Consider the following 26,633-nt stretch of genomic DNA (forward strand, 5'->3'; position numbering starts at 1 on the left):
CTTTCAGACTCCTAGCAAGTTGTTTTTATGTAGCATGGAGAGCTTAACATTTGAACTTGGGCTTCTAATTGTGGGGGTTTGTTTCTCTCAGATATCGATGACTTAAAATGTGCCCCGTTCGGAAGCGGCACCAGCGGCTCTGCGGTCAGCAGCCTGGCGAGCTCCGACTGGTCCGACAGAGACGACATTCAGCAGGGCAAGAAGCTCTCCTGCTTTGCCCAGCCCTCAGGAAGCGGATCCTCCGCGGCCACTTCTGTCCTCCAGAAGAAGGAGACCTTGTTTGGCAGCTCAGAAAACATCACCATGACAACAGTTTCCAAAGTGACAACCTTTTCCAGCGAGGATGCTTTACAGGATGTTTCCTTTGCAGCCTTTGGAAACTTTAAAGACTCTGGACCAATCTCCGGCGGTCCAAGCGATGATGACATCGGAGACTTCGGGGATTTTGCAAGACCTTCCTCGGAAGCTCAGGATGCAGCAGCAGCTGACACAGCCCAGGAGGCAGATTTCCTGGCTGGTGGTGTCTCTGAGCTGCGAAGGGAATCCACAGATGACTTTGGAGAATTCCAAAGCGAAAAACCAAAAATCAGCAAGTTTGACTTTTTGGTGGCAACTTCCCAAGGCAAGGTGAAATCCAGCGAAGAGATGATCAGGAGTGAGCTGGCTACCTTTGACTTGTCTGTGCAAGGTAAGTCTGTGCAGGGTGGAGGAAGATCATGATGCATCTGCTCATCAAAGACTGATTTTCCTAATTGAATTATAAATTAGCTAATGGGGATTGTTCCAGAGGCTGATGGAAAGGAACTGAATCTTCTTGTTGATTTCTATGGCATTTGGAGCAGGTCCTTTTCTACAAGAAAAGTATTTGTTGTGCCAAAAAATGGTAAGAATTGAAAAACTGAGGAAATTTATACCAGCCACTGAGTAAACAAAGATTTGTTCTTCTGGAAGAGCAGGGCAACCCCTGCTGCCCCTTTATACATTTTAAATAGTCTGTAATTTATGAGTAAAGGAATAACTTGTTAATAACCTGACTTTTTAGGGTCTCATAAAAGGAGCCTGAGCCTGGGTGATAGAGAAATAAGTCGCTCCTCACCTTTGCCAGTTCTGGAACAGCCATTTCGGGACCGGTCGAACACTCTGAGCGAGAAGCCGGCGCTGCCTGTCATCAGAGACAAGTACAAGGACCTGACTGGGGAAGTTGAGGTAAGGAATTATTTGGAATACTGGTGAATTGGCAGTGCTATCATCAGAGTGATCTCAAGGCTGTTCTGTATACAGTTTTTGGGACCTCAGCTATTTGAAGTTGGGGTATGATTGTAAGGCAGTGTCTGGGTACAGTTGGATGTTGTGAGTGGAAACTGCTCTTAATGGAAGTTTCTTCTCTGATGTCTTTAAGAGTCTTGTGAAATGGGAAAATGCTGTGGTCTGAAACACAGAATCACTTGACCTTGCAGCCTAAACTTATAACTGGAAATTAGTTAAAATTTAAATCTAATCCCAGCTTTGGCACAGAGGCCATTTGCTTTGGGAAATGGCATCACTTTTTGGCTGCATGGTGCTTATTTCTCTTGCTCATCCTGAGAAGAGATGGGAAAAGGACTTAGATTGAATTCTGCTAATCCCCATCTGTAGAACAGCAGACTGTGACAAATGTATCAGGAGGAAGTATGTGCAACTTAACTTTTTACTCCTGTGTCTGTTCTTCCTTTTGAAACTAGTTCTAACTCCCAGAAATGGAATTTTAGAGTTCAGGTGCAAAGAAAATGCTGAAAGAATGGGGGAAAATTAGGAATAGATATGTTGAAAGTTTATATGGCTGATCTGAAAATAGTCTTTTTAAGTACCTTTCTGCTGTGTGTCTGTTGTATAGAAGAAAGGGAAATAAATGTGTGCAGGAACAAGACTCAGCCTGTCCTTTCTTTCCCCAGGAAAGTGAGAGGTACGCCTATGAGTGGCAAAGGTGCCTGGAGAGTGCCCTGCAGGTAAGTGTATCACCTCCTCCTCCTTCCCTCATCCCTGCAGGAACCACCTCACTCAGTGTTTAAGACCACCAGGCAGAGAAAAGGTGGGAATCAGTCCCGGGAATTACAATTTAAAACCAAAAGCTGTCACCCAGCAGCAGAAGCGTCACCTCCTCAGTTCAACACCCTACACTAATCTCACTCACTGTCACTGAGGATTAGTTTGGCTTTTCCCTAAAAATTTCAGCTCGCTAGTAAGTGGGGTGTTTCTGGTTTTGGGTGCCCAGTATTGTGTTGTTCAGGGGACTGGTACCAGTGTCTGGCTCCTCGAGGGTTCCTGAGGGACAGGTTTGTTTCTGTGCTGTGCCAAGGACTGTTCCTTTGCTGCCAAAGGTGTCAGATGTTTCACAGCCAGATCAATTCTCCTTAAAATTCATTCTTTGCATTTGAGTATAGACAGCCCAAACTGTCAATGCTGTTACTAAACTAGATAGCAAGGCATGCATGCTCTTAAAACTCTTACTTTGTAATCAAATTATTAAGGGGAATACATTAAGGTTTTAAATGTTCATCCTTTCCCCTGATCAGCTTACAGCAGGAGTACATAAAAACTGTGAGGGAGTGTGGCAAGCATTTCTTACTTAATTTGCCTCCTTTTTCATATAATGGTGTCTGCTGGGGACAGTCTTGTTCATAATGATTATTTAAAGGTACATAACCCCATCATTTTATGAAATTCTTTTCCACCAGGTCATAAAGAAAGCAAACGACACCTTAAATGGAATAAGTAGCTCATCAGTTTGCACTGAAGTTATCCAGTCTGCTCAAGGCATGGAATATTTACTGGGTATGTTTTTATTTTCCATGTGTTTTACATTGAAAGTTCTTCTCTTAAAAACAGGAATACAGAATTCCTCTTCTCAAAATGGCATTATTTTTTAACCTAATCTTTGCCTGCACATAAATAATAATTATTCTGCTAAATAAATTTAACTCCTGCTTTTAACTCCGTGCCCACCTCTCCTGTGCCATCCCTATTTTTGCCATTTTTGAGTCAAAGTTTTAGGATCCAGTGAATTCTGTGCAATCCTCCCCTTTGTTTGACATCCACAGGGGTTGTTGAAGTCTACAGAGTAACAAAGAGAGTGGAACTGGGCATCAAAGCAACTGCAGTTTGCAGTGAGAAACTCCAGCAGCTGCTGAAGGATATTGATAAAGTTTGGAACAACCTCATCAGCTTCATGTCACTCGCTGCTTTAACGGTAAGACCAAAATTAAACTGCCTGGTTACTGAAAGAAATGCCATCATTATATTTAAAGTGACTTCACGGGGTGTCCTGACTTTATAGTTTGTACTTTTTTTCTCTTGTAAAATGGAAATGCACTAATTTGTGAAATCCAGTTTAAAACTCTCTAAGAAAACTGTTGTTAATATACAAACATGGTACTGTCTTATTTAGTATCTTAATGATTGAGGTGATATCCTGTGTGTCTGCGGACATTGCCAGTAAAGAAAACTCAATAAAATTCAAATTAGCAATTTTATGAAGCCAGAATAACATGGACATAACTTGTTTTTTAGTATCTCTGCAATAAGTTTTAATGCTTACAATTCCAGAGCACACAGTGTAGCAACACAGGAGTAATTAACCTGTTTTTCCTCTCTCTGCATTTGGAAATGCTCAAATTGGTTTTGGTTCCTGCTACATACTAAGTAGCTTTTCCTCCTCTGAACTGCCAGGAAAAGCTCCATTATTCCCAGACTGTCTGGTAGGAGCTGGAGAGCTTTGGACACACCTGGGTGAGTGTTACAGGCAGAGATGGTCCAAGGGGTGAGCAGGAGCATCCCATGGCAAGGATCTGCAGAGGAACTGGGAAAAAGAGGGGCACAGTGGGGCCCAGAATACACAAATAGAAGGCAGCAAAATCACTCTGCCATTAAATGCCTTGGGATTTTTTGTGTATTTGTGTTGTAGAAAATACAACATGCAAAATTACTTCCTTTAACCAAGGTAAAGCTCATATTTTTAGGTAATTATGTGTGTGTATTGCTTGATACTGACTTGCATAAGGGATCCCTTTAACTCAGTGTATACCTGAGGAGTCTTTAACTCTGAGTCAGTATCAGCACATCACATCAAGCACCACTGAGCAGATCATTACAATGGGTAGGTTTTCACTGAGCATTTTAATTCGTGGCTTCTTCCTTGTGCTCCAGCTGTGGCCACAAAATGTTTCTGCTTCCCAATAAACACTCATTTATAAGTAAGGCCTGGCATACTTGGTTTCTGCTTGAAATACCCATCTCCAGCTCACTGTCATTCCCTGTATAGCAGGGATTATAAATGATCAGTCCCCTTTTACACACCTTTTGCACATTTTGGACCTCTCCAGGTATTTTGGTGATGTCTGGTGATGCACAGAGCCTGTCCTAGGAAATTTATGCCCTCAATACCTCACTGCTTGACAGAGCAAGTTGATAGACTTGGATCCATCTATTGAACTCTTGTTGTTGATAGTAACAATCTCAAAAGGTATCAGGATCTTCTTCCTGATTTAAACAGGTGGATTAAAATACAGTTCTTAAAGTGCTTTTCCTTGGAAGATTACAGGGATTACCTGGAAGTCCAAAGCGTGGCCACGTGTCCTCTGAGCCACAGCAGCTCCTGGCTGGGAACTCCAGCTGCATTTTAAGCACATTTAGGAGCTGCAAACTTCTTATGTGCACACACAGGCCCTCTGAAGTTATCCAACAAACAGGGACTCCTGGCTCCTGTAATTCTCCAAATCACCCCATTTTTTGGTTCTCTTCCCCACGGGGCCCACTAGAAGAGGTGGAACCCACACCTCCTTCCCTGGTGTTGCAGTCACAGATCCCAAATGGTGCAGAAGTGCCAATTAACTGGAGAGAAGTATTCCAGCTCGGAGGCGTGTGCTTGGAAAGGTTAATTTTATCTTTTAAAGGATTTTGTTACAAGGTAATTTTATGCACAGCCTTGTGGCTTTTTGCAGCAAATTGCAGGATGACCTTCTCATTTGCTTCTCTGATGCATTTGGTAAACAAATATTAGAGTGCCTTTATTAATTTGATTGATCTACTTAGAGATTAAAGGGTGTTTTTTTTCAGGATTCCAATTATTGTCCAGCCATTCAGCAGGGCAGCATGAGCAGCATAACCAGAGTGTGAATTCAAAGATACATGTCCTGGGATCACACCATTTTTTTTAAGCTTCTTGCACTTCTAGTCATTGTTTTTATTCTCATGAAAAACTGGAACGGGTTTATGCAAAGTTTTAACTGATCATTTATCCTGTGGCTGAAATTGGAGGTTAAGTACTGGAAAAGTGACTGTATTAATTTATTATTTACAGGCTTATTCTCCCATCCTTTGCCTCTCTTTGACCTGAGCTTGTGTATGGCTGGTGGCCTGAACTCTCTGCTTTGGTTAACCTTATTATCCATTTTGTACTGCTCTGCCATATTGTAGGTTCAAAAAAAACCCCTAAAAGAATAACAACTACCCTTTTTCTCAGGGCATGACACAGAATCCAGGACAATCAGCCCTGCAGCAGCCACCTCTCCAGTGCTGCTATGAGAGCAGAGCTGGCCGTGCCTCCCTCCCACAGCTGCACAAATACCTGCAGATCCCCTGCTTGCCTCTCTCCAGCTCGGAGCAGCCTGGGCTCCTTCCCCTTTTGAAGTCAGAATGTGCAGCTAAAGAATTCCTTCCTTTGTAGTCTGAGCCTTTTTCAAGGGTTTCGAGTGTTATAAATTAGTGCTGCTGGAGATGGCAAATCCATCCTAATGGCTTTGATTAAACCCCACATCAGTTGAGGAGGAAATGCCCCATGTCACCCCTGCCATGCTGGTATGATACTGTGGCTCTTGGTACTCAGTAATTTTTATCATGATGTCTGAAACTTCTGCAGTTACTGAAAATGCTTAAATTTTATTGTCTCATTTCTTTAGCCAGATGAAAACTCCCTGGATTTCTCTTCTTGTATGCTGCGCCCAGGGATTAAAAATGCCCAAGATCTTGCCTGTGGAGTGTGTCTCCTAAATGTGGATTCCAGAAGTAAAGTAAGTGTGGTGGTTAAACTGCTTTTTAATTTACAGTTTGGACTTGCGTTTATAGAATCCCAGAATGGTTTTGGGTCAGAAGGGACTTTAAAGATCATCCCTTTCTACCCCCTGCCATGAACAGGGACATCTCCACTAGCCCAGGTTGTTCCAAGCCCCATCCAGCCTGGCCATGGACACTTCCAGGGATGGGTGTATTGAAAAAATTTCATGGCTATAATTTGTGAATGGCAGAGGGAAAGGCAAACTCTGACCTATAGATGGGGCACAAATAAAATCCAGTAATCAGTGTCCTGTCCTGTATGCCTTGGGCTTTGGTGTGACCCAGCTGTGGAGAAAGGGTTGAGTTAAATTGTTCATCATAGGGGAAGAAACTGGGAAACTAATATTTAAAAAATATTTTTTTACCAAATAAAATTTTTAATGACTTTTCTCATGAAATGGATCACCAGAGGGGACTGTTTGCAGTAGCAGAGCTGGGAGGGACTCCCAGGACATGTGCAGAGTTGTGCCAACCCATTAACAATATCGGCACTTTTCCTGACTTTTTGGTTTCAACATTATTTCAGAAAGAAGAGAAACCTGTGGAAGAGCTTCCTAAAAAAGTATGAATCTGTAAAAAACATTCTTTCTAGACTCATTCTTAGCTGAGTGTGGAAGGCTGAGCTGCTGATGGGCTCTCAGCTGTCATTCTCAATTGTACCAATCATCAATCCTCCTCTTCCAGTCATTTTTGTGACCGTTAACACTTGATCTGATCAACTAACATGCTCCAGAGCCTCCCCTTTGTCTTGTCTGCATGCCTGTACTTGTGACCAGCTTTCTGGTTTTGTGCTCCTTCTATTGTGTGGTAGAAAATACCCTGCAGTGAGTTTCTGGATTTGTGTGTCTGTGACAGAAGAGGGGGGATTTTAGGGGTTTTGTGCTAGAAATACTGACTTTTGGCTATATGTAGCAGGCAGTGGCATTTTTAGAAATGTCTGCAGGAAATCCAGGGTGTGGGGAGAAGGGCTGGGATATTTTTTTAAATAGGGAGCTGTGAAGCATTGGAAAGTATCTCCTAGCAACAAACACTGAGGTGGTTTCAGCTTGTTCATGGCTTCACACGCTCTGCTCAGAAGCTCCTATTGTAAAGCAGCTTCAATTAACAGGAGGAAGTAGATCAAATTCAACCTGAAATAACACCAATAGCAGGCATTGCACCTGCCTAACTCCCAGAACTGGAGCCAGGAAATAAATGGAGGAGCTGTCTGCAGGCTGGCAGGACAAGCTTTACCTTGTTAGGGGCACAGAGCAGAACTGGAAGACACATAACATGAGGTGAGTTAGTTGCCAGGGGTCAGACCAGGCAGTGTGGTAATCACAGGGCTCCCTTCATGCAGGTATAAGTTGGCTCAGGTGTGATGGCTGAAGGTTTTGTCCACCTGTAACTAAAATAAAATACAGTTTATGGGGCATTGTGCTCAGGGGAGGGTCCTGCCATGCTGTGCCATTCCAGGGTGATACCTGTGCTCTATCCATTTTCCACTCTAGTTTTAGATCCTGGAGTAGATCAGACTGTCACACTTGTTTCAATTCTTCTTGCAGGCCTTTAATTCCGAGACAGATAACTTCAAGCTGGCCTATGGAGGGCACCAGTACCACGCCAGCTGTGCAAACTTCTGGATCAACTGTGTGGAGCCCAAACCTCCAGGTCTCATCCTGCCAGACCTGCTCTGAAAGCAGATGCACTGAAGGTGGACCTTTGGGGCTAATAATGCAGGACTTGGGGTAACTGGTGGGGTGGAGTGAGTGGAGAGGCTGGAGTTGGGCTCAGGGTTTGAAATGCTTGGGGTTGTGTTTTGGACTGTAACAGGTTAAAACCACTGTCACAGACAGTGAAGAATTCACTCGAAATGGCCACAAGTTCAGAAATAACCAGAAAAAAATGTAGTATGGCAAAAAAATGTGGCATTTCAGACTTTCTCAAGAAGAAAACATGTTCTGTGTAAAAGCAGCCTGGTAGCCCTGTGCATGAACCTGGGAGAAGCCAGCACTGACATTCCCAGAGAACCTGGAATGCTGGGCTGATTTGCATAGCAGTGACCACTTAAGTATTTGAAGTCTGTATTTGTAAGCAAATCTTTTCTTTAAGGTGTTTGGGATATGGATCATGATGCTGTTCTTTAAATACTCACTGCTATGATATCACAGCACATGAGTCACGGCAGCCATGGAGGCAAAATGAATTATTGACTCAGAAGGAATGAGCCTGGAGAGCTGCTGTGGATTCACACCTCCAGTGCTCTGTGCTGGAAGTTGTTTGTGTGCTGAACTCGTTGGTTCCTGGTGGGGTAAGGACTGGAAAAGTGTTGAAATTTTCCCTGTAAGACCTGGATTCTGTCTTACAGGCAGCTGGAGTTTCAAACTTGCAGCTTTGTTGTAAAATACAGATAAACGTCCCTGGAATTGTGCTGAACTCCAGGTGTGATTTATGTTTCTCCTGGCCCTTTGGTAGCTGTGTGGCTGCACCACTGTTGAAAACTGGACTCTGCTGATGCAGCACTTCTGCTCCTGTGTAGATACTTTACCTTTTTTGGGTGTTCAGATGCTTTTCCTGATGGGATGTCTGTGTGTAGCTCGTGCAGTTGGGTGCTGCCTGTAGTAACGTGTTTCTGTGACTCAGAGCTGGCAGCAGGAGGTGGCTCTTGGCTCCTGTGACAGGGAGTGGGATTTAACACCCAAAGGGATTTAACTCTGGAAGTTGGTGGTCTTAGCAAGCTGGTGTTTGAAGCAGGGCATTGTGTACCTGCTGGTTTGTGGTTTATGGCAGGTACACACCTCTCTGGACAGGAGGTTTGTATAATTTTGTAACTAAATGCCACCTGTACATCTGAAGTACCTGATTCTTCCTTCAGATCCAATATCCAGTGGACACAGCAGTGCTGTTACAGGATTTTAAACCTAATTGAAGCTTCCTTGCATTATAAGAGACTTACCACTATCCAGTCTGGTCTGCAGGGAAGGAAGTGGGGTGTAAATCCATCGGGTACAACTTTCTCCTTAATTCTTTGACTTAAATTCCTCAGATCTCTCCCTTCTCCCCAGAGATATCAGCAGCTTTTCCAAGCTAATCTTGCCTCCAATTCAAGTACCTGACACTGACCTGTGGTTATTTGCTGAAACAGAAATTACAATGAAGAAAACGATGCTTTGTATTTAAAAAACAAACCAGCTTAGTTATACTAAACTATTAATTAGCCCAAATGAAAGAATCTTGGCTCAGAGGTGTCTGGCTCCTTATTTACACCAATTACAATAAATCTTGCTGCCTCAAATTAGCTCATTCATAAAATAAAGCAACGTGTGCCTCCAGTCGCCAACTCCGGCTAATCCAGAGGCAGATTTTCCATGGTGTGACAGGGACTGCCCACATCCTTTCCCAGTCAAAAAACCAGGGAAGCCACTCATTGCTTCTCTCCCTTTATTAGGTGTGAAAGAGCTCCAGCACCCCAGCTTGTGCCTGTCTGTGGTTTTCCATCACACTCGGGCCCTGCTGTGCCCCTCACCAGGGCAGGTGTTCCCATGGGAGTTTGGGGACAGGGAGCCAGAGCTCCCTTTTACCTCTTGAATTCCACAAGCACTGAGGCACTGTCTGACTTCAGGGAAAGCCTCATCTTGCTGCAAGCATGGGGACTTCTCCAGTGGTTCTGGGAATGCTGTACAGGGAAAAGGGAGTTTGGTGTCTGCCTGGGTCAGCTCCCAAACACTTTGCTAGCTGGAGTTTTTTTCCCTAATTAAAAGAGGATGCCACAAATGAGAGGCCACAGTGTGGAATTTAAAGCATTAGCTGTATTGTCATAGAAGCATTTCTCAGTGATGGTTTTCCTGTACTTGTTATCAGGTCAGCTCCCTCTGAGCTGTATGCAATGTGTCTTTTGGCCCATAAAAATAAGGAATGGACATTTACAATTCCAGTTGCAGTAGAGCTCACTGGAGGATGGCACTGCTGCCAGAGAACAGGCATTGTCCCTGCCTTTGTGGAAGCAGGAAGTGTTCTGCTCCCAACACCTTCCTGTCTTGGGAACACATGGAATGTTTTCATGGAGATCCCCCCATAAAGGGGAGGATCAGCTCACAGATCCCAGTCATTCCAATGACTCACTGGAGCATTCAGCATCCTCTCGGATGTTGCTGCCAGCCAAAGCCCAGTGTCCTTCCAAGCTGCATCCAAGGTGACAGGATTGTCACAGCCCACCTTTCCCCAGTCCCTCTGTGTACAGGCACCTGGACATGCAGCCTTCACTTTGGCTGTGTGGAATTTCAGACCTGTAACTCCTTTGCCTGCATGGATCTGTCACTGGAAAAGAGAAACGGGATTTTGGTTTTTTAATGTATGTGTTTTCTGAAACTGCCTGGGCATGACCTGTGAAAAGTGGGTTTTCTGTCTGTTTGTGTATATTTGGAGTTCTAAGGGATTATTAGCTTGGTTATTTAATGTATTTATGGCTTTTCCCCATTGTATTCCCGGTGCTTCTGTGCTGTGGCCGTGGGTGGCGGCTTTTCCCTGGTGCTGGGAGTGCTGGGGCTGCTCCAACCTCTTCCTGCCCCTCCATCTCCGTGTTTGGGTGTGAATTCCTGGGTACCTGCCCACCTTGGCTCCTGCAGCCCCTCGGAAGTCACCTGTAGCCTGGGAATTGTCACCTCATGCACTGATCATTCCAATGATTTCTCCTCCCTGGCAGCAGCTTTGCTTTACTGGGTTTGGTCTGAGCAGCTCCTTCCTTGAAATCTGTGCAGGGTTTGTGAGGGAGTGAAGTTCAGCCTCAGGTTGAGCAGGAGCTGCAGGAAACCCATGGAATGCTCTGAGTTCTGGTCAGCTACACTGGGAATTAATTAAACTTGAAACAAAACCTGCCTTTCCAATAAAAACTGCTGTTGTACAAACTGCTGCTTCAGGTTTGTTTTTAATTCTGGACCTGTATTTAATTCCAGTTCTGTACATTAAAATATGAATGTTGTAATTTTATGAGGAAAAGTGATCAGAAAACTTCTCTTTATATTGTGATTCTTCTCTTGCCCTCTGGGCAAACCTTATTTCTCTTCCAGAAGTGGTTTTGTGATTATTAGTTGGAGCTGTTTGGGTTTGTTCTATGCTGGAGTCACTCCTGGTATTTTAAATCCAATGAGAATAAGTGTTATTAATTGACTTTAGTACCTTGTTTATTCCCTTAATACCTGCAATGATTTATAAATCTTGTGTTGAGATTCAAACCTTGTGTTCAATAAAAAGCTCACTTTGTATCTGACCAGCCTGGGAAGCTGAAATATTTATATCATAATGTAAGTGAAACCTCCTTTGTGGCTGGGATGTGGAAAGTGCCTCACCAAATATTGAAAAACATGAAATATTTTCCAGGCAATTAAGATACCATTTGGAAAAGTCCCTGGGGAAGAGGAAGAGGGATGTTCCCCTCAAATCCAGTGGGTGTGATAGCAGCGATCCAAGCTGAACTGTGCCTCACTCTCTTCTTTGGAATCTACAGATTTGAGGATGGAAAAACTGGATTGTCAGGGGAAAAACACTCATATAAAATCTCTTTTGTTGGAGAGAACACAAGAGGAGCTTTTGCAAAGAAATACTCGCAAGCATTAACACTGTAATATAACCTCAAATGGGGATTTCAGGTGAATTCTTTGTTTCCTGATGTGCTTTATTAGGTAATTACATTTTTTTATATGTCTAACTTTCCCTTGTGTTTAAAAATCAGCCTTTGGTGTCTTCTTGGCTGAACATCAGCATCTTCCCTTGGTACTCCGGCAGTGCAATTACGGAATAATTCAAAGTGGAGAATTTTTACATTCAGTTTTTACATTAAAAAATGCTGTTAAATTATACACTGCCCATTTTTTAGGTAAAGTTTAATTCTGTGAGCAGACTTCAGTTTTTAGTTATTTGTTCCCCCTTAAAATGTCATGTGTTGGAATGTCTCCAAATTAACAATTAGTCTTGATTTTTTACTCTCTAGTTCCTCACCATTTTCCTGGCTGCAGTTTAATTCATGATAAAAATAGGGAGTAAAATTCATTTTTTTAAGTGGACATCAGTCTCCATCTCCTCTGTCTGCCACTGGAGCTGGGATACAGCCACTGGGAGCAGCTGATGCCAAACCTCACCTTTATTTCAGAGGGACAAAACTCATCTGGAAAAGCAGGAGGAAACTTCTCATGTCCTTGTGGTGCTGGAGGACACCGAGATCCCTGTGTGGATATTACTGGGAAAACTGGTGTGGGAGTTTTGGGGGGGTTTATGGCTTTTCTGTCTGTGTGCATCCAGGATAAAGGATCAAAGGTGGGTTTGCTGGGGAATGGGGGGAATACATCCGTGTTTTCAGGAAACTGAATGGCTTTAGATGCCCTTGGAATGGTGAGAAATGTGCAGTAACTTTTCACAGGGACATCTCTGTGGTGTCAGTGCAGTTTGAACCCACAGGGGCTGAGAGCTCTCTCCTGCCAACACCCCCCCAGTAAGTGCCCTTGGGCCTCACTTAAGAGTCTCTGAACTTTCAGCATCCTCACTGGACCTTCTGGAGTCTGGGAACCACAGAGCTCCTTGTCCTTCCCTGGGTGAGTCTCAGAGAGTGGCATTTACTCTGGGGTCTCAAGTAAATGGGAAAATTCTGGGTCAACAATATAGGCCAAGGCCGCTGTAGCAAATTCACTCTGATCGAGACTTTTATTCCAGCCAGCTCTGGTTTTACTCATGATCCCACTGAGGTTGAAGCCATTTAAACAGTTTTTGTATTGGCAGTATCAGTATTTATTTCAGCACTGATGACTTTCAGCACCGTTGAGCTGGGAGAGCCCTTCAGCTGCTGCTCCTCAAAACCTCGGCTGTTCACCAGCACTTGGGGAGATAAAAACTCTGAAACAGCCCAATGAATTGCTTGCCTGGTGTGATGAGGAGCAGGAATTGCAGGATGGATTGTGAACTGAGTGCTGGGAACAGCTCACAGTGTTTTTCTCAAGGCTCAGGTCCAGGTTTGTCTAAAGCCACTGCTCCGCGTTACGCCGTGTTCCCACTGCTCTCGAAGCTCCATTAGTGCCGCTCGGAACAGGAAACCAACACATGTTCTGGTTTGATCTTTATTGATTTTTTTTGTTTTACAAGTATAGAATCTCATTTAAATCAGCGATTGTGGCATCCAGCAGTCTGCCTGCTCCTCCTCCAGAGGCAGAGGACAGCAGTGTCTCCTCAGGAATGGTGCTCTCCTGGGCTCCGGTTACGCTCCAAGGAAACCAGTCCCTTCCCATCTGCTGGGAGGGCAGCGACAGCCAGGAGTCACGGAAAGGCTTCTCCCATGGAAAAGTTGGGGTTGGAATCGCTCCCAGCACACGCAGCACAAGGCAAAGCCTCTCTGCCCCGTCCGGGAGGGTGGACAGATCCGTTTGCGCGGAATAATCCTAGAATGCAGCATAACCTTGAGGACGGAATGGAGTGATTCAGAAACGGGCTAAGGCAGATCATGACCGGACTCAGAGCTGAAGAATCAAGCGGATTTACCTACTTCCAACTGAGTGTTTGCTGGAATGTTCACACATGTGGCCCAGCCCCTCGGGCAGGTGGCCATGAACAGATTCCTGAACGTCTCTTTGGTTGTCCAGTGGGTTCAGCCCTCTTGCTTCTGTCTTGAGCCACATCTGGACAAGATCTGTTGACTTTCCACCCAAAAAACACACCAGCATTTTCCAGTAGTTGAAGTGTATTCCAGGACTATTGCCCTGCCATGGAATGAGTGAAAAAGGATCTTGTATTTCTTTGATTTGAGTTGTTCAAATTTCCTTTTCCTTGTGGCCGACATGGACTGATTCTTTTTTTTTGATTTTTTGTTTTTCTAACTTCGAATACGATTAAGAGCTGACTAAAGATCTCAAACACTATATACTGAGAGTCACTATGGATGTTAAAGAAAACACCAGCACTAGCACCACAGCCCTGTATTCCTGCCTTCCTGACACTTGGAAAACCCACTGCCGTGGAGCAGGGCCTTGTTTACTCCATACTAGTGCTGCTCCCAGGCCACTACAGGGTTTTGCAAGGAAGCAAACAAGCTATAACAAAATATCCAGGCTACTACTGCATTACAAAGTGCACTTGGCTCATCACCTCTGCCAAATGCCTCTTAGGCCTTTCCTTGGAGGATCCTAATAAACTAACTAAAAAAGGAGGGAGGCTTTATGGAAGGAATAAACTCATAAGGAGACCTGGTTCTGCTAAATGAAAGAGATGCAGATGGGAAATCCCCAGAGAGAGAAATGCTTTGAAGGGAATTGTTGGCCTTACAGGTTAGTGAGGTGAGAATTGAGGTTCTGCTGTATGGTAAAGAATCAAAGTTGGCTGTAGAAGAAGGGAATGTCTGCAGTTTGGTTGACTCAGAATAGGGTGTCCCTTCTGTTGTGCTTCCTGTCTGCAGTCCCATTAAATTCCCCAGTAAGGCATCAGGGGTCTCCTCTCTCTCTCATAAACGTCTGGGATGATGCCGTATGGTGTCTGTACCATTTTAACCGTCGTCTTCCCGAAGAGCTTCCTCTCGTAGTCTATCAGTTGCCTCCAGAAGCCCACGTTGGGCCGGATGACAGGGCGCCGGGACTTGACCCAGTTGTAGGCCTCGAAGAGGGAGACCTTGTGGTACTTCATGAGGAAGGCGATGCAGAGCGTGGCCGACCTGCTGACGCCGGCGGCGCAGTGCACCAGCGTGGCCCCGTGTTTCCGCGCCACGCTGTTGATCTTGTCGGCGACGCTGTCGAAGTACAGGGAGATGGGGGCATTGGGCATGTCAGCCAAAGGCACTTTGACGTATTCAAACTGGGGCCAGTTGAAGTTGGGGATCTCAATGGTGGCGTTGATGATGCAGGTGATGCCCCGGGAGAGCAGCAGGTGCCGGTTGGAGGCGACGCTGCCCCGGCTCAGGTACAGTGAGGGGGTGATTTGGGCGATGCCCCCCAGGGCACCTTCGGAAAGCATTCGTGGAGCCATCAGAGTTCTCGGTAAGGAGTTGTGGCTTCTGGAGGTCATGGAGGATCTTGGCACTCACGCTTCCATTATGGGAAGAGATCCAACGGGATCTTCAGCCAAGGGAAGGATTGTCTGGCCTGGTGGTGGTAGGACAGCGAGAACTTCCTCTGCTTAGTCACTGCAAAACACAAGTGAGGCCATATGAGAGGGGCAGCTGTCCCTGAGCCACGTGTGTGCGAGGGAACAGGAAAACCCCAACTCGCCCTGCTGTGGGCTGGCAAAGCTCTGTGGGGAATGTGGGTCTGATTTCACAGTGCCTGTTATCACCAAACCCCCAGGCATCACCTGGACAGAACAGAAACCAAAAATCTCCCAGCCTAATGATCTCCAATTACTTGTCGAGGGTTTACCTGTGGGCCGAGACAGAATCTCACCTGGATCAGCATATGGAAGATGAGCTTCACCTTTTCCATGCTCAAACCCAGCAGCTTCACAGCTGGCCAGAGGCCAGCGGGATGGTGAGGAACAGCAGATGCCAGCAATTTCCAGCACCCTGCCCTCTCCCAGTGCCACCCTTCTTTTTTAGGTGTATGAAAGGCCCCGCCAAAGCACATAAACAAGAGGAAAGTCGCTCATTAGGAAAGCAATGAGTCACGTCCATCCCGATCAGTCATCAGTTCTCATGGAGGCAGGGGAAGTGTGGAAAGAGTGACCTGGTTATGTCAGAAGCTGAGAGTAAAACCCGAGCAGAGCCTGGGACAGGGGAGGCTCCGCTGCTGTTTTAATGCCCGAGTAACACTTTAGAGAAAGGCTTGGGATTGCCCACAGGAGCCACGTGGCCCCAGGAGGGACCCCTGCTCTGATTCCCCTGGCTCCTTGAGGGCTTCTCCAAAGCCAGTGGAGAAACCACAGCCAAGGGGACAAGCCCTGGAGCATAAATAATTTGCCAGTTTGTGTGTTCAGCTGCAGACAGGCCATAGGAGAGGCTCTGGTGTGTGCAGGCTGGAGAGTCCCTGCCCTGCCCAGGTACCTCTGAGCCCACCCATGATACTGGCACTGCTGGGGGGCACCTGGGGGATGCTCAGCATCTTGGGGGAAAGGGATCTCTCTCTCCAGCAGTTCACTCTCAAGTCAGAGTGTTCTCAAAGGGCTGAGAGACCCTGGCTATGGTTTCCCCAGCCCTTGGTGCAGTGTCTGCCCACATCCCATGCTCCAGGAATCACCAGCAGGTTCCAGCAGTGGCTGGTGGTGCTGCAAGCAGATTTTTGGCTCTGTGGTACAGGAACTTAATGAGCATAACATGGCCTCTTCTATGGCTCTTCCCTGTGGGCACCTACTTGAGCAGCTCCTGAAGCTGTGGGTCCAAAGTGCTGCAAGAGCTCCTGCCCCAACAAGGCGGGTCTTGTTGCAGCTGTGAGCACTCAGCTTCCCCTGTGGACACCCCACTGCAGTTGCCCAGCTGGAGCAACAAGGAAAAAGGTGTTTTTTCAAAGGAAGAAAGTCTTTTAAGCAAGGGAAATCCCTGCTCTCAAACAGCTCTTACTGACAGTGTAAAGGACTGGGGCACTTACGCTTGGTCAGAAAATGTCCTGCTCCAAATCATGGATCAGCACCGGGATGCTGTGGGACACTGATGGGATGGCTCATAGAGTGTATCCAATCCTGAGCTGGGGAGAGAAGAGAGCATGGATTTTACTGGGATTTGTAGTGGACCTCATTTAGGTGGTTTTCCAAGAACTGGTAGGGAAGATCACAGTTCCCTGCTGGTCATCAGGCAGACGGAGGGCTTGGAAGGCATTTGCTGCTGATACCATAATGCCACCAATTCCTGCCAGCACAGCACTCAACACCACAGTGGGCCCAGAGGAATCTGAGGCTGGGGCAAAAGTCATGGCTCAAAAAAATTAAAGAGTTTAAGTAATTAATTTGCTCTAATGTCTCCTTTAGCATCTGCCCAGGTGCTCACCATGTCTATGCCCAAAGCCATGGGGTGGAGAGCCCCTGTTCCTGCTCCCTGAGGCACTGCTGGAAGTATAGGGTGAATGGGAAGGGGAAGAGCTGGTGCCAGAGCCACAACATTCCACTCTCAGAAAGCAGAGGATGGGTCAACATCCCTGTTTAATTCTGCCAGACCACAAGCACCACAAGCCCCCAGGGTGGAGGTGAAGCAGCTGGGAAATGCTGCTGGACCTCGGCAGAGCAGCGCGCACCCCACACCAGCTCTGTGCAAGGCAGACCCTCCTCCAGCTGCTCCCAGGGAGACCCAGAGCACTCCTGGCATGATTTGGGAAGGGCTTTACTGCTTTCCATACAGTGCTTCCTGTTTGCAGGCAGCAACTTATCCGGATATTTGCATGTGACAGGCTGGGCTTGCTCTGCAGACTCTGGGGCCACTGGGCTGGCAGTAAAACACCCATGTACCACCCACTCCTGTCACCGCTGGCACGGCCGCCAGGATGGACAGGCAGCTGGATCAGCAGGGTATGGCCACAGGACATGCTGCTCCCCAGGAACAGGCATCTCTGTCCCCCCTCTGCTTGCTGGCAGCAGCAGTGGGAAAATAGGGTGGATTTTGGGGCCAGCTGGGAACGCAGACGGGTGTCCACAGTCCCGCATCACAGAATTCCAGGATGGTTTGGGTTGAAAGGGACCTTAAAGCTCATTTTGTTTTAACCCCCCTGCCATGGGCAGGGACACCTTCCCCTAGACCAGGTTGCTCCAGCCTGGCCTTGGACAGACACTTCAGGGATGGCGCAGCCACAGCTTCTCTGGGCAACTTGTTACATCCCACTTACACCCCTGGGGCTCTGAATGGCCGACACAGGCAGCACAGCCTCTGCTGGGTCCTGAGCAGCTCTCAGCCAGAATGACTGAATGCTTTGGAGAGGAGCTCATTATTTAAGCGAGATAAGGCTGCTGTGCTCCCAGCCCACCTGCCTGCTGGCTGAGGATGCTGCCATACACTGGAGGAAAGCCACCAAGGGAGAGAGGCAGTGCCAGTGTCCCTTCCTGTGTCCCACGGCGCTCACAGCAGGAGCTGCCTGGGATGCCACTGACTGCGATGTGCTGTCTCAGGCATGTGACAGAGCCACACTCCTGCCCACACACACCAGGCTGAGCAGCTGCTGGCATGCAGGGAGCTGGGAATGAAAGGGGCCTCGTCTGCCGGGGCTGGCAGCAGCTCCTGCTGGGTGCGGCGCCTTTGCCTGAGATGTGTGAGCCTTCATCTGGCCCCAGAGCCACACCTCCTGCCTGGCCCCAGCTCGGACAAAGCCTTGCCTGAAGTGCAGTTTTGCTCCCACAAAACTCCATTTGCCTTTCTCAGCACACCCATGTTATCCCACTGCAATCCAGCACTGTTGCTCTTCACGCAGCAGTTCCCATCATTGTGCTGGGGCAGAGTGGAAAGGAGTGAAAAGCCTCTTCCCAGCTGTTGCAAAAAAGGGAGGAAAAAATAGCTGAAGACTGAACAAGAGACACACACAGCCCAGCCCTGGCTGTGCCACCTGTGGTGCCTGGGAAGGCGGGTGGCACAACAGGCTCCTGGCATGGGAAGAGGCACCAGCTGCTTCCTTCAGCCTCTGCTGCAGGACCTGCACTGGTAGAGCCAGTTTGCACCATCTCATGTGAAATAAAAACGCCACACTGTCTCCCATTTCTTCTCAGCTGGAGTTTCCGAGTGCTGGTATAGGCTTGGGGAGCAGGGGGGGGGGTCACACCAGCCTAAAGTGTGTCCTTGGGGTGCTGGGGCCTGTCTGGGCTGGCTTGTCCCCACAGGTACTCCCCAGCACCAGGCAGTGTATCCAAGGGTTTGTATCCAGAACTGTCCCTATAGCAGCACTGAAAATACCTTCCAAAGGAAGTGGAATGTGATTGTTGTTTCCTGCAAAGGGCTGAAATTCCCAGATGGTGCAGCATGGTCCTTTGGGAAAAGACTGGCTAGTGATGGGCTGGTAGCAACCAGGTGTTCCCATCATCATATCCTCGTTTGCTGAGCTGACTCCAATTAAAAAATTAATTAATCTTGTAACAGCCTCAATCCACAGCCAAGCCCTTTCCAGACTCTGCCTTGGTCTTGCCCATGCACAGAGAACAGCCAGTGCCATGTGCTGACCCAGGGAGGGCTGGGATGCTGGGATGGCAGGGGGTCTCTGGGGACTCTGGTGCTGCAGGGCCAGGACCCGTGCAGCCTCTTCCCTCCCCAGCAGCCTGGTGGGTTCTGCCATTTCCCTCATCTGCATAATCAGGGGTGGGGGAAGCGAGTGGGTAATTACAGCTTGGAGAACACTGCTCTTCAAAGCCTCCAGGTCCTTTCCCAGAGCTCCTGGCCAGCACCATCCTCAGGTGCAGGTTTACGATGAGGGGACGCTTCTCCAGCACCCACCATGGCCAGAATCCCATCCTGCACCCCCCGGCTCGGCACAGCTCCGTGGCTCAGGTGGGTCTGGCTGCTTCTCTCAGGCTTGGCGTGTTCTGCTCTATCTTGAGGCTGAGCTTTGTGGTTCACCTGTCCCAGCAGAAGGGGCAGATGCTTTGTCTGTGGTAGCTGCTCCCATGAAAGGCTGGTTGTATCCCACCGGGGCTGGATTTCCTGGCCTCAGAGCAGCTCCTCTCCATTAAGGGGCTGTCCAAAGCAATACAGCAATCCCCATGTCTTGGTTTGTGTTTTGGTGGTGCAGCCCCTCCGAGGGGTTGCTGCTGGCAATGCTCATGGCTCTGCTCTTCCAAATCTTGCAACAGTTGGAGTTTGTTTCTCTTCCTTTCATTCCTGGGAATGCAGTTCTGTTAACAAAGGCTGAAATTCCCACGGGGAAGCATTGTCAGCTCCTGAGGCTCCCAAAAAAAGCTTGAAAACGCCTCTGGAAGCTCAAAAGACAGAGGCAAACAGGGTGATGTGAGTTAAATACTGTGATCGCCAGGACAGGAGGGAGAGCTGGTCGGGCTCTAGACAATGAATTGGCAAGTCTGAGCTTCTGCCTTCTTATTCTGGTGCTGCTGCTGGGTGGTTTGCTCTGATTCTGAGTTTTCTTCTCTTTTTTTTTTTTTTTAAAGTGCTTCTGTGGCTTGTCCCTGAGGGACTTAAATAAGCCTTGCAGTTCATGTTGGGTTCTGTGTCAGTAACAGCAATGGAGCTGGTACCTGGCACAGGTGGGAGCTCCCCCAGACCCCTCTCCCCTTGGGCTGTAGGTTTGGGGTGGGGGGAGGCCCAAGGGCGTGGTGGGCCCTGCTCTACTGATGGAGCAGAGACACTGAAGCCCCTGGTTTTATTCCCAGAGCATCATCTGGGATTCAAAGCAGGTTTATGGGCTGGGTGTGTGAAATGTCAGTACTAAGGCAAGCCTTCTCCCCCCTCCCAGGAGAGGAAAAGTTATTCATTTTGGAGATGACAAATGCTCTCTAATCCTGCAGTAAAGAGAAGAGTCAATATGGCAGGCGCTGAATGAACGAGCCTGCTCAGGGCTCTTCCCAGCCAGGCTGAACAGCAAATTGCTTCAGAAATGGTCCTGGAGAGTGGCATTTCAAATAAATTTCAGCAGAGAGCATGAACTGCAGCCATCCTCGGGTCAGGGCTTGCTTGTGCCGAGTCCAAGGGAGCCTGAAGCAGAGCCGGGAGGGGAGAGGATGTGTGAGAGCTGCTGGCTCCTCGCTTCTCTTGCCGTCCCTCCTGCAGCCGTTTGCTCTGCCGGGTCTTCGATCTCCTTCCTTTGGTTGTGGTGGATGTGCTCCTGGAGCCATTACTGGCTCCTCTCGGAGCACGGGGCAGAGCCATCGGCACATCGTCATGATGAAGGGCCGAGTGGTTTGGTTTGGAATGGAAACGAAGGAAGGGGAGCAGGCGGGGACAGTGGGATGATCTGGGCTGAGACAGAGGATGCCACGACCGAACCCTGATTGATTCTGCACACAGCCTGCCTTGGCCTCTCGGCGAGCACAGGATGGGAACTGTCAGATGTTAAATCAAGATAATAATCTGTCTGCCCGGAGCTCTGAGCAGGCCTGGCTGCTTGTGCAGCTCCCAGCACAGCCGGGTCCCCCACGCTTGCCAGAACACACCCATAACTTCCCAGAGGATTCGTGAAAAGGCCAATCATGCCCAAAATATACCACAAGACACTCTGCACACAACATCCGGCTCTCCTGGGAAGCTCAATGACCTGGTCATTGCTCAACAACCTCGGATCGAATACATTTAGTCCATAAGCACAGTCTTGCCTCTCCCACACACCTGGAATCTGGGCTGCTCCCATGACCCAAGCCAGCTCCCTGGGCTGCAGGGGCTGGTGATCCCTGAGAAGCCCGTCCCAGCCTGCTGTCACGCTGCCTTTGGAGCAGTGACAGCCGACGCTCTTGTGTCACGGCTCATTTCGCTCCCACTGGCACCACTGGGGTGCCTGGTGCCCTGGGTGAGGCCAGGGCTTGGCAACCCCACCCGCTGCCTCCTGCATCTGTGCTCTGCCCTCTCCTCAGCCCCTCCTTGCTCTGCAAGCCAAAGCCTCACTCCCTGATCTGCCATTCTCCCAGCACCAACAGAGCAGGAAAAATGGGCGGTGAGGTTTTTGAAAGGATCCATCCAAGGATGATGCCATTTGGCCCGCTGGGCAGGGTCCATGGCTGCCAGGCAGGGCGGCAGCTCCTCTGACTCCTGATTCCCGCTGTCACCGTCTCCTCGGCGAGGCAGCAGAGCTGCCCACGGGCACGCTGTGATCCCTGCCACAGAGCCACCCCCTCCATGCCGCTCCAGTGTGGGAACAGGCAGAGTTGCTTCCTCTCTGCTCGGCAGCTGGATCGTGCCAGCTGCCAGCCCAACCTCTGGCCACAGGGAGAGCTCCCGGCCAAAGGGATGGAGCGAGACGGGGAGCAGGCACAACCTGGAGCAAGCTGGTATTTATAAAATCCTTGCTCTGTTCCGAGGACAAGCTTCCCTCAGCAAGCAGCAAGAGGATTTGATGCAAGAAAAACAAACCATCTTTCTTTTTAAAGCCACGTCTGTTCTTTCAGAGCCACGGGCTCCTGCACACCCTGCTTTGTGTTTCAGTCACTTGGAGAGCACAGTGGGGGCACGGGGCTCACCCAGGACAGACCAGTAGTGTGGCCACCTGCATCTTGCTTTAAAATTCTGGGTGGGTCCATGAAAAGCTTTAAAAAAACAGGATTAAGCCTTGAGGAGGCACGAATGGGATCCAACAGTTGTGTGCAGCATCAGTTCTGTATGCAGTTAAACACCCAGGGCTGTTTCCCAGCCCTGAATGGAGGGGTTGAATGTTGGGAAATGCTACAGATCATTTCAGTGCCAGCTGATGGCATCTGGATTGCATGTAGAGTTTAGGAAAGCTTCCTTGCTCCATGCCCTGCTTCCTGTGTCCAAGCATGACCCCGGGGGGTGTGAATGGAGAGGGGCACACTCAGGGAGCAGACCCATGCCTGGCTCCGGCTCCCGGGGTGCTGCAAGATGGAGCCTTGTTTTTTCCGGAGCCGTGCCCTGCGCAGTCACAGCTGACAGGAGGGACACAATCTCTTCCCTGTTAGGCGAACAAAACACAGGGACCTGGTGTGTTTGCTTGTGTGTGACCCTGCTGGGCCCAGGGCTGTGCCAACTGCGGCTGTGGCTGGGCTGTGTGTGGGGGCAGAGGTGCTGGGCTCTGCTCCTGCCCACCCTAAAACCCATAAAATTGAAGGCAGCTGCAAATTCACTGCAACGTGTCCTGGAAACGGTCTGGTGCTTCCACGCTGGCTCTCACCAGGCCTTTTCCAGGGGCAGTGCCAATTGGTGCACACTCTGAACAGCCTGACTTCTCAGGGGGGTCCTGAAGCCTGGCACCCTGATAAACCTGATGGTGACACAGCCCCCACTGGAGAAACTCCCTGTGGCCAGGGGCTGTGCACGCTTTCCCTACACTTCTCAAGGCCAGACAGGAGCTGGGCACAGCTGAAGGGAGAATAGTGGGATGTGCCCACAGCAGCTGTAAGGAATGAGGTCACCTCTGAGCACATCGATGGGGTTGTGTAGGGTAACAAGAAGAGAGGCCAATTTTAATCAATTAGTGGGAAATCAAGTTTACATGAGACAGTGATTGTTTCCCATGTAAGCAGCATAGGGCCAGCAGCCCTTGCCTCCCAGGAGGTCACTCCAGCTGCTCCAGGCTTGGGGGAATGGCATTTTTCAGGGACACTGCAAATTCACATTTCCTCCAGGAAGGATTCTGGCCTCTGTGAGCTGCTGCTTGGCCTCCTCCAAAGGGAGGGACCTGCAGCCGCTCCCTGCTGTGGGGTGGGATGTGGAAACAGGGAGAGTTAAAGTCCTATCAGTTCAGACACCCCCAACCCCCCCAGCTGTGGTGAGTGAGACAGCACCTGTTACTTCTTCCTGCTGGGAAAATCAAAACTACCTGATTATTACTATTTTGTATTATTTTTAAAGCATGGAATAGTCATAGAGTTGAGCCCACATGCTGCCTGCAGTACAGGTGCCCCATGAAGGGTGAGGCTGTGTTCCTGCCTCCCATTCTCAGGCTCTATTCTCAAGCATCCAGGGAGCTGGGGCTGCTGTTCAGATTCCTCAGCTATTTCCAAATGCCAGAGCCCTCTCTGATAAATGCTCACACTTCCCTTTGTGGTAGGTTGCTCAGAGTGTCTTTTTGGAAGTGATAAATGGCAGGGGTGTGGCGAAGGTTGTGTACCTGGAAAGAAGGGGCTGGAAGAAGCTCCTGTGCCTGATTTGAGGCATTACCCCACCTTCTAGGGAAAACCACCCTGGAAGAAGGTGGTAGCAGGAAGCCTGGAAGGCCTCTCTGGTGAACAGCCTTGTGTAGATGGCTCTGGTGGGGCCAGTGTGTGGTGAGTGGGAGAGAAGCTGCTCCCACTACCCACTGCCATGCCCAGATGCCTTTTCCCTTCTCCTCATTCCCAACCTCTTTTTGCATGCCCAGGTGTGCAGGTGGCAGGTTTCCTGGGACAAAGCTGATATTGACTCTCAGAGCAGTGGTCAGACTTTCTCGTGCATCCCTTTCCTCCCTCTCATGATGTCTAGCTCAGAGAGAAATTTCCCCCACACCCTGTACATTTCTAGCACTAGAGCAGCATGAGCTCTCTGCCTTTCCAGCTCTGAGATTCCAGCTGGGATCAGGTATTGAATTAAGCCATGCAAATTTCCATCTTGCCCTGACCAACAAGGAAGCAGTGCCAGAGCCCAGAGCGGACCCCGCAGCACAGCACGGGCTCAGATCAAATCCCTGGGATTTCACCTTTGTTCCTGGAGGAAACTGGCATGTCTGTGTCCATGTCCAGTACCCAAGCAAGCCCTCAGGGGCAGGAAGGACAGGCAGAGCTGCACGTTCACACCTTCCAGGCATAAATCAATTAAAACCTACTGCATTACTGCTCCCTTGATGTTCACCAGGGTCACGTCAGCCAAATCGTGGCAGCAGATCTCTGCCAGTGAGGAGCAGCACGTGCCCCCCAATTAGGGACCCTTCTTTCTCATTCCTTGGGAACCAGAGTGCCACGTCCCAACCACCAAGAATACAGCACACACCAAGGTTTATGGAGAGGCCTGAGGGAGGAATCCACTCCCTACCAGATCAGGGACAACTGATCTGGTGTATCGTAAGGGAAAACACTGTTTTGTCAGTGCTAATCCTCCACAATTCCTGTGGCAGGGGCAATAGGGATAAACTGAACTTGCAACATGATATTAGGGCATCTGCCAACACTCAAACCTCCAGAATAAAAGGCTGCCCAGTTGAACAGGTTACAATCCTGCCTCATCTCCCTGCAGCCAAATGCCACTCATTGATTACTGGTGTCGCTCAAAGCAGCTGCTCCGGAGCTGAGTCAAGGGCCATGCACACAACCAGTTTGGATGAGAGGCCAGGCGGCCGTGGGCACGCTCCGAGGTTTGCCAGCCCCCGGGTGCCCTGAGAGCTGGGGGTGCCAAGGGCAGGAGCCAGGGATGGGTGCCGAGCGAGGGGTGCCGAGGGCTAGAGCCAGGGATGGGTGCTGACGGAGGGGTGCCGAGGGCTGGAGCCAGGGATGGGTGCTCTGTTCCAGCAGCTCGATGGACAGGAGCCAGGGATGGGTGCTGAGAGAGCAGTGCTAATGGCAGAACCAGGGATGGGTGCTTACTCGGGAGTGCCCACGGCAGGACCCAGGGATGCGTACCCTGCTCCGGCACAGCTCGTGGTGGGGCTCGTTTCACATCGAGGAACCACCCGACCGCTACCCATGGCTGCTCTGGTGCAGCTCTGAGGTGCCACCCCTCTCCCTCGCCGGGCTTACTCCGGGCTTTCAGCGACCGCAACCGGGTGTCCCGCTCCTGCAGGCACCCCCGGCAGAGCCGCCGCTGCCCCGTCCCACCGCAGCCATCGCTGCCGCCGCCGCTGTCCCGCGGCGCTGCCCCAGCACCCCGATCCCGACGGGGACGGACAGGGCGGAATCTCCCCGCGCACCCATCCCGTCTGTGCAGGCAGCCCCGAGGGCTCCGAAGGGGGCCGGTGGTGCCCATAGAGGGCACGGTACGCGTGCGGGGCGGGCTGGGGACAGCGCGAGGCGGCGGAAACACCGCGGGGAGCGGCGGGACCCCGCACCCCGGCCCGGGCGAGGCCATCCCGAGCCCCACACTGAGCTCCACCCCGAGCCCCTCCTCGACCCCCGACTCCCCCCTCTCGGCCCCCGCCCGTCCCTACCATGGCTCCGGCCGGCAGCTCCTCACTCCCTCGCAGCCGCGGCGGCGGCGGGCCGGGACTTTTATCGTGCTCGGCCGGCTCCGTCTCGGCGGTGCCACCTGACCGCGGTGCCGGGGCCGCCCCCGCCCGCCGAGCCGCCGTTACCAGGCTACGGGGGGCGGCCCGGCCCGGCCCCCGGGCGGGGGCTCCGGCAGACCGGCCCCGCTTAAAGGAGCCGCCGCCGCCGCTGCCCCGCGGGCCCCGAGGAGAGGGGGGCGTGTGTGGGGCAACGGGGGGCAGCCCGAGGGACATGATGGGGTCTCTGCGGGGACGGGTACAAGTGGTGACCTCATGGGGACATGGCAGGGTTTCTGCGGGGTTGGGGAGAAGTGGTGTCCCCACGGGGATGTGGGGAGGTCCCTGCGGGGATGGGGACAAATGGTGTTCCCATGGGGACATGGCGGGGTCCCTGCGGGGATGGGGACAAGTGGTGTCCCCATGGGGATGTGGGAGGGTCTCTGCGGGGATGGGGTCAAGTGGTGTCCCCATGGGGATGTGTGTGTGTGGTCCCTGTGGGGATGTGACTGTGTGTGGGGACAAGTGAGGTTCCTTGTGGGGACATGGCAGGGTCCCTGTAGGGATAGGACCATGTGTGGGGACAAGTGGGGGTTCCAATGGGGATGTGACAGGGTCCCCGTGGAGATGTGACCATGTGTGGGGACACAATGGAGTCCCTGTGGACAAGCAGGGGTTCCTGTGGGGACATGAGAGGGGTCCTATGGGGATAGGATGTGTCAAAGTCAATGAAGATACATGTTGGGGCCCCTCTGGGGACATGAGAGGGTCACTGTGGACATGGGGATGTGAGAGGGACCCAGTGAGGACATGACAGAGTGTGGGTATGTGGCAGGGCCCTGTTTGGGATGGGACATG

The 26,633-nt window shown here is 50.1% G+C and overlaps 2 protein-coding genes across 8 annotated transcripts in view; one reads left to right on the forward strand and one right to left on the reverse strand.

Annotated features, from left to right (window-relative positions):
- The window catches only part of SYNRG (synergin gamma), a 41,302-nt gene extending 29,970 nt beyond the window's left edge, over nt 1–11,332 (forward strand). For 4 of the 6 annotated variants that reach the window (XM_071574974.1, XM_071574977.1, XM_071574978.1 and 1 more), the window contains 8 exons: nt 92–688; nt 1,043–1,206; nt 1,932–1,985; nt 2,715–2,811; nt 3,078–3,226; nt 5,934–6,044; nt 6,614–6,649; nt 7,632–11,332. In XM_071574974.1, coding sequence (XP_071431075.1) covers nt 92–688; nt 1,043–1,206; nt 1,932–1,985; nt 2,715–2,811; nt 3,078–3,226; nt 5,934–6,044; nt 6,614–6,649; nt 7,632–7,763 — 1,340 coding nt within the window. In that variant the 3' untranslated portion in view covers nt 7,764–11,332. The remainder of the gene's footprint in view (nt 1–91; nt 689–1,042; nt 1,207–1,931; nt 1,986–2,714; nt 2,812–3,077; nt 3,227–5,933; nt 6,045–6,613; nt 6,650–7,631) is intronic. The other 2 variants (XM_071574975.1, XM_071574980.1) reach the window with 1 other exon arrangement.
- Nucleotides 11,333–13,155: 1,823 nt separating this feature from the next.
- Nucleotides 13,156–25,859, reverse strand: DUSP14 (dual specificity phosphatase 14). 2 transcript variants are annotated; one of them, XM_071574981.1, is made up of 3 exons: nt 25,722–25,859; nt 16,611–16,706; nt 13,156–15,217 (listed from the first exon to the last, which is right to left on the reverse strand). In XM_071574981.1, exon 3 carries the CDS (start codon nt 15,097–15,099, stop codon nt 14,503–14,505), a length of 597 nt encoding a protein of 198 aa, XP_071431082.1. In that variant the 5' UTR covers nt 15,100–15,217; nt 16,611–16,706; nt 25,722–25,859; the 3' UTR covers nt 13,156–14,502. The 2 variants fall into 2 exon arrangements, with proteins under 2 accessions (XP_071431082.1, XP_071431083.1); XM_071574982.1 differs by lacking the exon at nt 16,611–16,706.
- Nucleotides 25,860–26,633: the final 774 nt, after the last annotated feature.

This window comes from Pithys albifrons, chromosome 21 (genome assembly GCF_047495875.1).
Source record: "Pithys albifrons albifrons isolate INPA30051 chromosome 21, PitAlb_v1, whole genome shotgun sequence".
Taxonomy (NCBI): Eukaryota; Metazoa; Chordata; class Aves; order Passeriformes; family Thamnophilidae; genus Pithys; species Pithys albifrons.

Bases quoted from the DNA above. Each gene is read 5' to 3' on its own strand.
- DUSP14 (XM_071574982.1), bottom strand. From the start codon at position 15,099: ATGACCTCCAGAAGCCACAACTCCTTACCGAGAACTCTGATGGCTCCA.